The sequence below is a fragment of the Camelina sativa genome, chromosome 11 (assembly GCF_000633955.1).
Source record: "Camelina sativa cultivar DH55 chromosome 11, Cs, whole genome shotgun sequence".
NCBI lineage: Eukaryota > Viridiplantae > Streptophyta > Magnoliopsida > Brassicales > Brassicaceae > Camelina > Camelina sativa.
The window spans coordinates 10,022,929-10,036,649 of NC_025695.1; the positions used below are offsets into that span (position 1 = coordinate 10,022,929).

At 36.0% G+C, this 13,721-nt stretch overlaps 2 protein-coding genes and 1 long non-coding RNA gene across 4 annotated transcripts in view; 2 read left to right on the forward strand and 1 right to left on the reverse strand.

The window, feature by feature from the left end:
- On the forward strand, nucleotides 3,576-11,108 carry LOC104722687 (cysteine-rich receptor-like protein kinase 11). Of its 2 annotated transcripts, XM_019232317.1 has the most exons (9): nucleotides 3,576-4,213; nucleotides 4,421-4,574; nucleotides 4,655-6,400; nucleotides 9,244-9,375; nucleotides 9,543-9,661; nucleotides 9,766-9,976; nucleotides 10,057-10,294; nucleotides 10,380-10,533; nucleotides 10,611-11,108. In XM_019232317.1, the coding sequence occupies exons 3-9, from the start codon at nucleotides 5,578-5,580 to the stop codon at nucleotides 10,935-10,937; spliced, it is 2,004 nt and encodes a 667-aa protein (XP_019087862.1). In that variant the 5' UTR covers nucleotides 3,576-4,213; nucleotides 4,421-4,574; nucleotides 4,655-5,577; the 3' UTR covers nucleotides 10,938-11,108. The 2 variants fall into 2 exon arrangements, with proteins under 2 accessions (XP_019087862.1, XP_010439191.1); XM_010440889.2 differs by having other exon boundaries at nucleotides 3,577-4,574.
- Nucleotides 6,635-7,547, reverse strand: LOC104722685. Its single transcript, XR_757235.1, has 3 exons — nucleotides 7,410-7,547; nucleotides 7,207-7,310; nucleotides 6,635-6,776 (listed from the first exon to the last, which is right to left on the reverse strand). It is a non-coding gene; the product is annotated as an uncharacterized LOC104722685 (long non-coding RNA).
- The window catches only part of LOC104727807 (putative cysteine-rich receptor-like protein kinase 16), a 3,274-nt gene continuing 1,788 nt past the window's right edge, over nucleotides 12,236-13,721 (forward strand). Inside the window, exons 1-3 of the mRNA XM_019232323.1 lie at nucleotides 12,236-13,049; nucleotides 13,235-13,357; nucleotides 13,581-13,696. Coding sequence (XP_019087868.1) covers nucleotides 12,236-13,049; nucleotides 13,235-13,357; nucleotides 13,581-13,696 — 1,053 coding nt within the window. The remainder of the gene's footprint in view (nucleotides 13,050-13,234; nucleotides 13,358-13,580; nucleotides 13,697-13,721) is intronic.

Sequence of the window (13,721 nt, forward strand, 5' to 3'; positions counted from 1 at the left end):
AAGCCATATAAGCTACAATGGCTTAATGATGATGGTGAGATGAAGGTTAGTATCCAAGTAAAGGTTCCTATTGTCATTGGGAAGTATGAGGATGAGGTTTTGTGCGATGTTCTACCTATGGAGGCTAGTCATATTCTTCTAGGAAGACCATGGCAATCTGACCAGAGAACAAGCCATGATGGTTTCACCAATAGATATTCTTTTGAGTTCAAAGGCAAGAAGATCATCTTAGTTCCGTTGACACCTCATGAAGTTTACCAAGATCAGTTGATTCTCAGGCAAAGGAAAGAAACAAACACCATGAGCGACCCCACAAACACAATTCACCAAAAAGAGAGCGAGAGTTTGAGAAAAACCAAGTCAAAGGCCTGTAAGAGAAAACCCGTCAGGCATTCAAATTTCTTTGTGAGAAAAGGAGAGGTTAATAGAGCTTTATTTTCGAAACAACCTTTGATTATGTTTGTTTACAAAGAAACTCTCATGAGTTTTTCTGACCTTGCACCGGTGTTACCGAGTGAGATAACCTTTCTTTTGCAGGATTTTGAGGACGTATTCCCGGAGGACAATCCGAAAGGTTTACCACCTATCCGTGGTATTGAACACCAAATAGACTTTGTTCCTGGTGCATCATATCCAAACCGACCAGCTTATAGGACTAATCCTGTGGAGATATTGGAGTTGCAAAGACAAGATAATGAGCTTATGGAGAAGGGACATGTTAGAGAGAGCATGAGCCCATGTGCAGTCCCATTCCTAATTGTGCCCAAAAAGGATGGAAGTTGGCGCATGTGTGTTGATTGTAGAGCTATCAACAACATCACGGTAAAGTATCGACATCCTATTTCTACTCAGCCTTTGCATGGTATTTCTATGGATATTGTGCTTGGTTTGCTTAGAACTAGGACTGGTAAAGATTCAGTTTTTGTGGTTATTGATCGATTTTCAAAAATGGCGCATTTCATACCTTGTCACAAAACTGATAATGCTTTGCATGTTGCTGAGTTGTTTTTCAAAATGATGGTCAAACTGAAGTAGTTAATAGAACTACTTGTCATCCACAAACTGATGGTCAAACTGAAGTAGTTAATAGAACTTTGTCTACTCTCTTGCGAGCTTTGATCAAAACGAACATTAAAACTTGGGAAGAATGTTTACCACATGTTGAGTTTGCATACAATCAATCAGTTCATTCTTCAACTAAGTTTTCTCCATTCCAAATTGTTTATGGCTTTAATCCTTTATCTCCATTGGATCTAACCCCTTTACCTTTGAGTGAAAGAGCCAGCTTGGATGGGAAAAAGAAAGCTGACCTTGTCAAACAGATCCATGAGAAAGCTAGAATAAACATTGAGGAGAAGACAAAGCAGTATGCAAAACAAGCAAACAAAGGAAGGCGCAAGATGGTTTTCAAACCAGGAGACCAAGTGTGGGTTCACTTGAGAAAAGAACGGTTTCCAGCTGAAAGGAAGTCAAAACTGATGCCTAGAATCGATGGACCCTTTGAGATCACAAGAAAGATTAATGACAATGCTTACCAACTTGATATTCAAGGTAAGTACAATGTGAGTTCAAGCTTTAATGTTTCTGATTTGGTTCCTTTTGTGGCAGATGATCCAGATTTGAGGTCAAATCCTTTTCAAGAGGAGGGGGATGATGTGATCATGGATGGAGCTAAGGAGGATGAGCTTGTAGCTGAGCTTGAACATGAGGAAAGTGTAGATGAGCTTGAACGAGAGGAGCTTGTAGCTGAGGAACCATTGCTTGTACCTGAAGAACCAATGACTAGAGCAAAAGCTAAGAACCTAAAGGATGCACTAAATGGGCTTATTCAAGAGCTTATGGTCAAAGAGAGCATTGGAAAAGCTATTGGGGATGATACCTATCAAGTCCAGCCCACTTTGAACCTAATTAAAGTCCAAGAAAGCCCAAAATAATCACTTTATTTTGTGGTCAAAGAGAAGTGACGAAAATTGGAGTTCAACTCACCTTGGGAAGGAAACCTTGGGAAGACAAAATTCAAGAGTTGAATCTTCATTCAACTATCTATCTTTATTGTTTTTAGTTTCAAGAATAATACTTGGCTTTGTTACCAAGTTTTCTTATCTTATATAAACTCATGTAAGAGTAAAGAAATAATCAACAATCCAACTTTTTATCAAAACCTTTTCTTTTTGAGAGTGATTCTCTTCTGTTCTTTGTGAACAAAACCGATTGCTTGGTGTGATTCCAACAATCAAAACCGACTACTTGGTGTGATTTCGATAGTCAAAACCCCGATCTCCTTGGTGCGAGGCTGAGAGATCCGATCTTTTTGGTGCGAGGCTGAAAGATCAAACCGGTATATCAAGAGTCTTTCCGCAACTCTTGTGCGACCATTCATTCCACCATCCTTATTCTTAAGACTTCGTCGTCTTTAGAATCAAGGTGTCTCTATCAACCAACTCGAAAGTGCCGAATCCTTGGGAGGATCATATCAAAGTCATTGCATGAGCTCATAGATCTCGGAATCAGAGCTGAGTTTAAAACCGATGAAGTGATTAGATACATTCATATTGGGCTGTTATGTGTTCAAGAAAATCCTGCAGATCGTCCAACAATGTCTACGATTCACCAAATGGTCACAACCAGCTCAATTACTCTGCCTGTGCCTCTGCCACCTGGATTTTTCTTTAGGAACGAACAAGGATTGAACCCATTAGGCTAGAGATTGGAGCCGGGTCAATCGACCAGCAAGTCTTTTGCTTGTTCGGTAGATGAAGCAACAATCACTGATGTTAATCCTCGTTGAAAATTCAACATGTTCTGTTCTGTTTTTTTTCTTGCTTTCCACAAAGGCTTGTCACTTGATATATGTCCGTATACTGAAAGTGTTTTCCGACGGGGTCACTTTTAGGTTGACTGGTTCAGCATAGAAAATTCACTCAGGAAATTGATAAAAGTATACTAATAAGGATACTAATAAGGCAATAACACTTAACTTGAAAGTCAAGCAACCGATTGTTTTTTTTTTTTTTGTATATGTATCTACAAGTACAAGAAACGAAAAAAAAAATTGACTCATGGATCTCTCCATAGATTCGTAGTGGACAGATTCTCACAATGAGAGTAACACTAATAGAAATAAAGTGACGATTTGGTTTTTTTTTTCTTTGTCTACCACTATTTGTAGAAAAAAAAAAGAGAAAATGTCGGGCAACTATTTCACTTCATGTGTTCTTGACTTTTCAGATCATTAAACGCATTCACATTGGGTTAGCATGCGTTTAGGAATATATATTTTGAGTGCTGAGAGCCTTAGACAGTGAGACTATTTTAGTATCATAACTTTTTGCTTGTTCTGTAGATGATGCATTGATTACGATTCATGAGTGGTTAATTCTTGTTGAAAATTAATCCAATTAAAGCCTTTATCAATTGAAACTTGAAAGAGAAAACAAGTTAGGCCAATAATTGACTTTGTATGGTCTAGATAAGACCAAAATCGTAATAATAAAGATTGACTTATATAGGATCTAGTCCAACAAAGCCTCCCACGAAAATCCAAAGAAGTCAATGTCTACATTAATGCGGCATGGTCACTCAACTATAGGAAATTCAGAAATAACGGTGATATTGATAAGAACCACAACCACATATACCAAACAACACCCATCACTCAATTCTCTAAAAAAACAAAAAAAAAATGGCAAGGAAGAGTTGTGAATCAATCCTCTGTTTCTTATTCTTCATTATAAGCTTCACTGCCGTTTCAGTTTCTTCTCAGTCGACAGAGACTTGTGACGCAACTACTGGGAATTTCAAACCCAATAGTACTTATGACAACAACCGCCGTCTTATTCTCTCCACCCTCTCTTCTAACGTCACGGCTCACGATGGTTACTTCACCGGTTCGATCGGGCTTGGTCCAGACCGAGTTTACGCCATGGGGATGTGCGCTCCAGGTGCTAAACCCGATGTTTGCTCCAACTGTATCAAGACTACATCAGAAAGTTTACTAAAGACCTGTCTTAACCAAATGGATGGTTTCTCATGGTCTGGTGAGAAAATCCTTTGCCATGTCCGCTACTCTAGCAAGTCCTTCTTCGGTCTACTTGTCTTGAAGCCGGATGATGGGTTATACAATGTTAATGAGATAAGAAAAGAGAACCAGAAGGAATTTGATAGTGTGTGGGATGGGTTAATGTCCCGAATGGTCGGAAGAGCATCTTCATCGGTGAGAAACATTTCGTCGTCTACTTCTTCTTTTTTATTGTCTGGTAAATACTATGCAAAGGATGTAGCTCCGGTGCCCATTTACGGGAACATATCGGTGTTGATGCAATGCACTCCAGATGTTTCTTCAAAGGATTGTAAACTTTGCCTTGCAGTACTACATTTGACCACAGAACCCTTCGCTTCCGATTAACTTGTGTTTTTGCAGCGGTTATATGTCTCCCAAATTTGTGACACATGGCCAGTTCTCGATGAAATCAGATGTCTATAGCTTTGGAGTATTGATTCTTGAGATCATTAGTGGCAAAAAGAATAGCAGCTTCTACCAGATGGATGGTTTGGTTAATAATTTAGTCACATATGTGAGTAATTCTAAACTAATAAAGTCCCCAGTTTTTTTCTTTTTTTAAAATCAGTAATCATAATTCCAAATATACATCAGGTCTGGAGACTTTGGGAGAACAAATCATTGCCTGACCTCATAGATCCCAGTATCATAGAAGATTGTAAAACCGATGAAGTCATTAGATATATTCATATTCGGCTGTTATGTGTTCAAGAAAATCCTGCGGATAGACCAACAATGTCGACGATTTACCAAATGCTCACAACCAGCTCAATAACTCTGCCTGTGCCTCTGCCACCTGGATTTTTCTTCAATAACAGACCAGGATCGAATCCACCAGGCCAGAGATTGGAGTCGAGTCAATCGACCAGCAAGTCTATAACAAGTTCTGTAGATGAAGCAACAATCATCTATGTTGATCCTCGTTGAATATCCAGCATTTTCTGTTTGGTTTTTATGTTTCCATATAGACTTGTCAACTTAACAAATAACTTGGGAGACAAGCAACCAAATACTAGAGGACTAAACCTTGATCTCAGTTGAAACAGTAACGGTTCATACTTATTTCATTACAGGACAATGAAATAGGAAGTGCTGAATTAAGCGAGTTGGTAATTGTAGTCAGGCTAATTTTGACGAATCTGTACGACAGAAAATTTTGTTGACTTTTCAAAAAACAGAGAAATAATGCCACGTGAAGAAGACTTAATCAATCACTTTCACCTTGAGAAAAACTCAAATAAGTGTGTTTTGTGAAAATTTCTGCTGTGGCCCATTGTTATATACCACTAATCACCATTGAACAACACGTCGTAACACAAGATTTCTAAAACCTCAAATGACACTAAACTAATCGATATCAGTTAAGTTGACTTTGACTCAACTGCTCAAATGTCCTTTACTCAACTGCTCTCATAGAATGTTTGGAGCCTCCAGTTTTGACAGAGCCAACGTAAAAGCGTATTTAAATTTTGCCATTTCACCAAAGAAAAAACCAAAATTAAAAAAAAATAATAATAATGTGTCGAAGCAATCTCTTACCGATCGTGTTATCCATCCTTGTCGCATACGGTTTCGTCTCTGTGTGCGGCGAGATTTGCGTGAACACTGCCGGTACTTTTAGGCCAAATTCTACGTATGACTCAAACCGTCGACTCATCCTCTCGTCTCTTGCCTCTAATGTCACGGCTCGAGACAACTTCTTCTACACCTCTTCGATTGGGCAAGAACAAGACCGAGTCTACGTAACGAGCCTATGCATCCCTGGAGCTGAATCAAAGGATTGTTCAGATTGTATTACCGAGGGGGTTACAGAGTTAATAAAAAACTGTCCTAACCAAACAGAGGCTTTCTCATGGCCAGAAACTGAAACTCTCTGCATGGTTCGTTACGCCAACCGTTCATTCACTGGATCGATGGAGCTAGAGCCGCACACATTAAGGTGGAACACCGGAAATGTCACCATTAATATGTCCGAATTTGACAGAATTTGGGATTCGTTTATGCTTCGGATGATAGATTCGGCTTCCAGTGGACGCAATGGAGCTTCATCATCTTCTTCTAGTAACAAGTATTACGCGGCGGATGTGACTTCATTGACGACGTTTCAGCGAGTTTATGCGTTGATGGAGTGCACACCGGATTTATCACCGGGGAATTGCGACGCTTGTCTTCGAGCAAGTGTTAGGAGGTACCAAGAGTGTTGCCGTGGGAATCAAGGCAGCGTTGTTCTGAGGCCGAGCTGTTTTTTCCGGTGGGAACTTTATCCTTTCTTTGGAGCCTTTGATAATATTACTTTGAAGACGGCACCTCCACCGCAGCCTTCAACTGGCGATAGGGACGGTATGTCCTTTTTATATTATACTAGTATATCCTCCCGTGCTATGCACGGACACATTTTTGCTGACAATATACATAAATAAAATTTATGTATATAAATAACATAAGACTCACAAAGAAAATTTGCACAAAAAAAAAAGACTCACAAAGAAATTGATTAACGACAAATATATGAAAAGTTAAATTAGATTAAATAGAAAAGATTACATTGATCTAATTTAAAATTAGTTCCTTGGGTACAAATAGTAATGTAATTATCTTTGCAGCTTCAAGGTTTACCTCATTGTGTTTCTCTTCTTCTATTTTTTTCCTAACTTTTGACCTGGTCTTTGTGGCTTATTTGGCTTCTTACATCAAGTAATTCACTCATAATCTCCATCTGCATACAATTTTATAAATCAAACCAAAACAATCAAATTAAAAAGTCAGCCTGTAATACATAAACTTTTGAAGACAAATCAAGAATTAAAATTTACTACGAAACAATAGAAAACTAATTAAATGACCCAAATTACTTTACTCATTAGTCTGCCAAGTGCAAATAGGTAAATATTCTTTATTACGTAATAGTGTATTTAAATTTAAATGACATAGATGATAGTAGATGTTAAGATATACATCATGCCTAAACCATCAAAGCTCTAATCGAAGTTGCATATTGATGTGGAAGCACAGTTATCAACTTATCATTTATATATATATGCACAGCTGCGCACATTGAAGAACACGAAGAGCAAAAAAAAAAGTGATTTCAGACTTTTCCAACCATTCTTAAGAATAATTTCTTTTGTTTTTGCCATAAGCCTTACCTTAGAAAATAATTTCATTTGTGAATTTGATTGTGACTGTCTGAGAACGCATAATTTCATGGTTTATGCCAAACACCTTTGCCCAGAAAAAAAATGCCAAACACCTGGAAAAAAGAAAAGTGAATAACAGAGACTTTGAACTAATTAAAAGAGAACATTGAAATAAGTAATAACTGATATATACATGCATGTAGCCAAAATACCTCTGTTATTTTTGTTATAGAATTTGGATTCTATCATCACAAGATATTCCTTTAGCCCCTACAAATATACACACATTAGTTTTAAAACCCGAAACTCAGATACAACTGAAACTACAAAGATGAAAAATCATTTTTTTGATCGAGTGAAAGGTTTTATTATGATTGTGTGTTGAAAAACTGATATATATATAGGGGTACAAAAAGATACAGATCGTGGACTTAGAAAAAGATCATGGGGCAGAAAAATGTGGAGGTTGATAACTTCTTTTTAGTGATTTATCCAAAAATATCTCGATACTTTTACTTGCTAATTAAAAAAAAATTGTTAAATTTTCCATGCGGCAGAATTTTATTGGTTGTGTGACTTGTGATTTATAGGATAAAGGATCCTAATAATTTTGACCTAATCTATATATAATAGCATACTGAATAAATGTCACCAAAAGTTGTGTCTTTTCAATAGTACCTTTTGGATAATTTTTCAAAAAAATATGTAAAAAATTTAAATTGTGTGTTTAACCAAAAGTTGCTTTTTTGTAAAATGCCACCAAAAGTTGTGTCTTCTCAATCGTACCTTTTGGATAATTTTCCAAAAAATATTTAGAAATTTTAAATTGTGTATTTACGAAAAGTTGCGATTGTTCATTATAACGGTTTTTTTGTAAAGCTGCAACTGTTCATTGTAGAGTTGTGTTTATTCGAATATTCGTATATTTTGAAATCTATATATATATTTGTTTGTTTGAACTGTTTTCATTTTTTTGTCATGACACAAAATAATATAAAATTTCAATCTCAACGGTTTTTACACCTTTATAAATAATTCTCTAGAATTCATTCTTTTAAAAGTAAAGAAATTTCCCTAATTCTTATTTTAACAAAAGATTTTTAGAATGATGAATCTAATTTACAACTTTTAGTTAATTTTAAATATAAAAATTTAATGAAACTACCTAGAATTTTTTTCCAAAAGTTAGATGGATTATATAGTGAGTTTTTGGATTTGACTTTTCAATATAGTAATAAAGATGTATTCTATTTAAAATCAGTTTATATGAGTTATTAGGTATAATCAAGTGCATACACAACAGTTGCAGTTTTTCGTAGTACCTTTTCGTAAATGTTTTGCTTTTATTTGTTTTTTTTAATTCAAACGGTTGTATCTGTTCATTGTAGAACTGTGTCTTTTCACTATATTTTATGTTTTTTCATCACAACTTTTTGTTTTAATAGGTGTATCTATTTAAATAGTCATGTCTTTTGAACTCTCTTTATATTTGTCTCTTCATCAGTAACTAACAAGTTTGTTGAAACAAATTTTTCATTTTATGTTGAACCTAAATAATTGAATATTAATATCTAATATTCAACGTTACTCTATAATCTAACTAAAATTTTAGAAATTATTATAGCAATAGAGAAATTTAATACAACTTAATATATAATTTACAGTTGCGTTTAATTATCGTAACTTTTCGTTAGAAAAATATTTAAATATTTAAAAATTAAAATAACAATCTGAATAAATGCGAACAACAATTGCGACTTTTCGTAGTATTTTTTTGTAAAAAAAATTGTTTTTATTTGTTATTTTGTAAACTCAAACAGTTGTATCTATTCATTGTAGAGTTGTGTCTTTTAACTATATTTTATTCTTTTTTTTCATCACAAATTTTTTTCCTAATAGGTGTGTCTATTTAATTAAATTAATTTAATTTAGGAAATAAGTAAGTAGGAAAATCCATTATCTTTAATTAAATTAATTAAATTTAGCAAATAAGTAAGTAAGAAAATAAATTATCTTTAATTAAATTAATTTATGTGACTTGTGTAGACGGCGATTCGCTTTCAGTGGGAGCTATTGTGGGAATTGTTGTAGCTACCGTCGTCATCTTTTTGCTGCTGCTCGCTCTTGTGTTTGCCTTTTATCGGAGAAAAAAATCGTACCGAGATGTTGATTTTCAATGTGAGTTTTGTTGTTACATTAGGGTTTTATCATGATTGAGGAAAAGGGCTTTGTGCTAAGATGGTTAGATTTTGTTCATCTGCTCTGTTTTCTTGGAGACCTATTGTGACGATTTTGAAGGACCAAACTGAATTTTAGCTTAATAAAGCTACGATTTCGTTTTGCAGCTGGTGATGATATTTCAGTACATTCATTGCAATTCGATTTTAAGACGATTGAAGCTGCTACGGATAAGTTTTCGAGGGGCAACAGGCTTGGTCAAGGTGGATTCGGTGAAGTATTCAAGGTATATTGTTAACTTCTTTCAACGACTTGTTTCTGTTTCTTCACTTGAAAGTTTGAACCTTTGAATCAATATATGGATGTTTGAATAAATGTCAATTCTTTTAGGGTATACTTCCAAATGGAAATGAAGTAGCGGTTAAGAGACTGTCGAAAACATCAGGACAAGGTGCACAAGAGTTCAAGACAGAGGCTGTTCTAGTAGCAAAGCTTCAACATAGAAACCTGGTTAGGCTTTTTGGGTTCTGTCTTGACGGAGATGAAAAGATTCTCGTCTACGAGTTTGTTCCAAACAAGAGCCTTGATTATCTATTGTTTGGTATGTTGCTTTCAGTACTTGCCATATTTCGAAACCTTCGTTTTTAGTCATTTAGCTAACGAGTATGTATGAATGTGCAGACCCTAAACAGCAAGGTCAACTGGATTGGACAACGAGATACAATATCATTACTGGAGTTGCTCGAGGGGTTCTATATCTTCATCAAGATTCACGGCTTACAATCATACACCGTGACCTTAAAGCTAGTAACATTCTTTTAGATGCAGATCTGAACGCCAAGATTGCGGATTTTGGCATGGCCAGGATTATTGGTGTTGATCAAACCCTGGACAATACTAGCAGAATAGTTGGAACATAGTAATTTCTCTCTCCTTTTGAGTTTCTACGAATTAAAAGTATTTAATTGTCATCTTTATGCTGAAAAGTACACTCTATGTTTCAGTGGTTATATGTCTCCCGAGTACGCAATGCATGGCCAGTACTCCACAAAATCTGATGTCTATAGCTTCGGAGTTTTAGTTCTTGAGATCATTAGTGGCAAGCGCAATAGCAGCTTTAACCAGACAGACAACAATTCTATCAACTTGGTCACATATGTGAGTATGGATGTAGATAGATGAAAACATCAAAACACAGACTTCATAGCTTACTAAATCGATCACTCATTTTGTAGGCATGGAGGCTTTGGAGAAATGGATCACCATTAGAACTCGTTGATCAAGTTGTCGGAGAGAGTTGTGACAGCAGCGAAGTTGTCAGATGCATCCATATCGCATTGTTATGTGTTCAAGAAAATCCTTTGGATCGTCCAACTTTTTCTACAATCATCTTGATGCTTACTAGTAACACAATCACCTTACCCGTGCCTCACCAACCTGGATTTTTCTTCCGAAGCGATCGGGACGTAGCAGCTGAAGACTTGGAGTCAGGTCAATCTACTGGCAAATTTCTTCCTTCCTCTATCAATGATGCAACAGTTAGTGATTTAGATCCTCGTTGAAGACCACTCATGATGTCCTATAGTATGGTTATTGAGTCATTTATTAATTGGCTTTAGAGCTCCAGTACCTATACATTTTTTTTCCTCAGATTGTATTCCACTCTAATTTTATTTTCTGTGTCTGTAAATTTGTAATCAAGCAACTTAACTGAATTTTTTGAGGATCTCCTATCAGTTTCGTTAATGATTCAGGCAACCCCATACTCATGTCTCTTCACAGCTATGTTCGTTACCCCTATGTTCATTTCTCTGTTTTATCAGCTATCATCTCTGTTTACTAAATTAAAGTGGCGTTTTATGGTAGAAATCCTGTTTGTTGGTGAACTAGACGCAATATTTGAATACAGTATGAAGACGCAGTATCTGGACGCAGCATTTAAATGATGTTTGTTTGTGTTATTAGTTCATTCGTCCAGAAATTATATCTGGATGTAATTATGTTTCTGGTATAAGTCTGGTTTCTGGTATAAATAATTAAAGCAGCTTTTTAAATAATTAAAGCAGCTTTTTATGGTAGAAATCTGGTTTTGATGTGTTTCTTTTAGAATCCATATCAGATAGCAACGTAGATTTACTACAGATAGTAATTACAAAAATGCGAAAGAGATAATAATTGTGAAGCAGCTAATGAGTCTATCTATTTTGTCTTATTAATTTCTTGATAGTGTTGCTCTGTTTTTTCCAATCGACTTTTACACTACGTTACTTTATCTGCACGTTTTTGGCTTTTTCTCATTGCCAATCCATCAACTTAACCAGTCGGTCCTATATATTATTAAGCCATTTAATTTAAATGTAATTCTTAATAATGTAACCTTATTTTCGCTCGACTTAGTTTAAGGGATTAGGGTTTAACATTTTTGGTTCTAATTGCTGCTTTCGCGCTATTACCGGGAAGATTGCTCTGCCATACCAATTGACGAATTTTACATACATTTATACAATTTTCTTTTTCCTATCCGTGTAAAATGTTTTTTTGGCTTATCTCACCGTCCAAATGTGCATTATTTCTTCCTACGATGCTATAAAACGTGTTTTTGTGGTTCCGGGTGCCACATGAACATGATTCATTCATATAATTGGCTAATTGCGGCTATTGTTTTTTAGCTTTTCTCATGCATCATGCACCAATTTGTTTATATGCGTGACTCAACAATAAATTGTACATGAGTCAACCCAATAGACATTGACTACGTAAAATTTAATCCACACGGATGTATTTAATGGACATGAATCATGCATATATACATTCATATATACGTACTCGTTTGTTCTATCCTAATCCAAACTAAATCTGTATGATATCGAGAATGAAATTGAAATATCTCTTGCTTGTCTTCTGTATTTTCCTTGTAAGCTTTCATGTTTCGTCTACACAAAAATGCGGAAACACTGGTTTATTTAGACCCTACGATAAATATGATACAAACCGTCACCTTCTACTCTCTTCTCTAGCTTCTAATGTCTCAGCTCGAGGTGGCTTCTACAATGCTTCCGTTGGACACGGACCCGATCGTGTGTATGCTTCCGGGACGTGCATCCAAGGTGCTGAACCAAAGGTTTGCTCAACCTGTATCAACTTTTCTTTTAAAAGGTTGATACAAAAATGTTACAACCAGACAGAAGGTCTCGACTGGACCTCCTACAATGGAATTCCTTGTATGATACGTTACTCTAACCGTTTGTTTTTTGGATCACTCGAGATGGAACCATTTAATAAGGAGTACCATGATCCAGATTTCCAAGTCAACTTGACGGAGTTTGGAAAAACATGGGAGGCTTTAATGCTTAGTGTGATAGCAAAAGCTACCTCGTCGTCAGACCCAATGTACTACGGTGCTGACAGCCAAAAGATTGGGACTTCCCGAAACATCTATGGTTTTGTGCAATGCAGTAGTGATATATCTCCGCGGAGCTGTGCCAAATGTTTAAGGAAGAATGTGGATCACTATAAGTTATGCTGCCGTGGGAAAACATATGGCCTTAGTTTCATGCCGAGCTGTTACATGCAGTGGGATCTCTATTCATTTTATAGAGTTTTTGACAATAAGACGTCACCCACAATTCCTCTTGAAAAAGGTAGAATATCTCTCAGAACTATCTTTACCAGCTGTTGTTTTCTTAATCTTTTAGCTAACCATGATTGATGCTTGTCTACTCTGTTCTTGTAGTCAAATTTGCTCCCACAGCCGGTGAGTTACACTCATTAGTCCTACGTACTAGCTTTTTTCTTGAACCTTATGGTACTAGCTTATCTGCTCTGTTCTTGAACCCTACGGTAATATGTGCTTGTTTAGATGGCAGAAAGATTTCTACAGGACTAGTACATGTTGTTCTCGCCTTGATGACCAGTGTGCTGCTTGCTCTAGGGTTTTGTCTTTATAGAAGGAGAAAAACGTACCATGAATCTGCAACTGAAAGTGAGTTCTTCAGGATTTGGTTTAAAGATTTTATTTTAGTTGTGATCTCTTTCTCTCTTCTTATGAAATGGTTATATATTTCTCTTGTAGGGAGGTCAATGACGAATTATGGTACTGAACCACCAGATGATGGTAAGACACTATACGTTTCTTTGCATTAAAATTGCAAACATCCCTTGGAAACGCTCCACCTTAACATTATTATATGTGCTTTCAGTTGCAGATGATATTACAAGATCAGGCATAGTTCAATTCGATTTTAACACAATTGAAGCTGCAACAAATAATTTTCATAAGAGTAACAAGCTAGGTCATGGTGGATTTGGTGAAGTTTATAAGGCATAGTGTTCTCTAACTTTCCCAA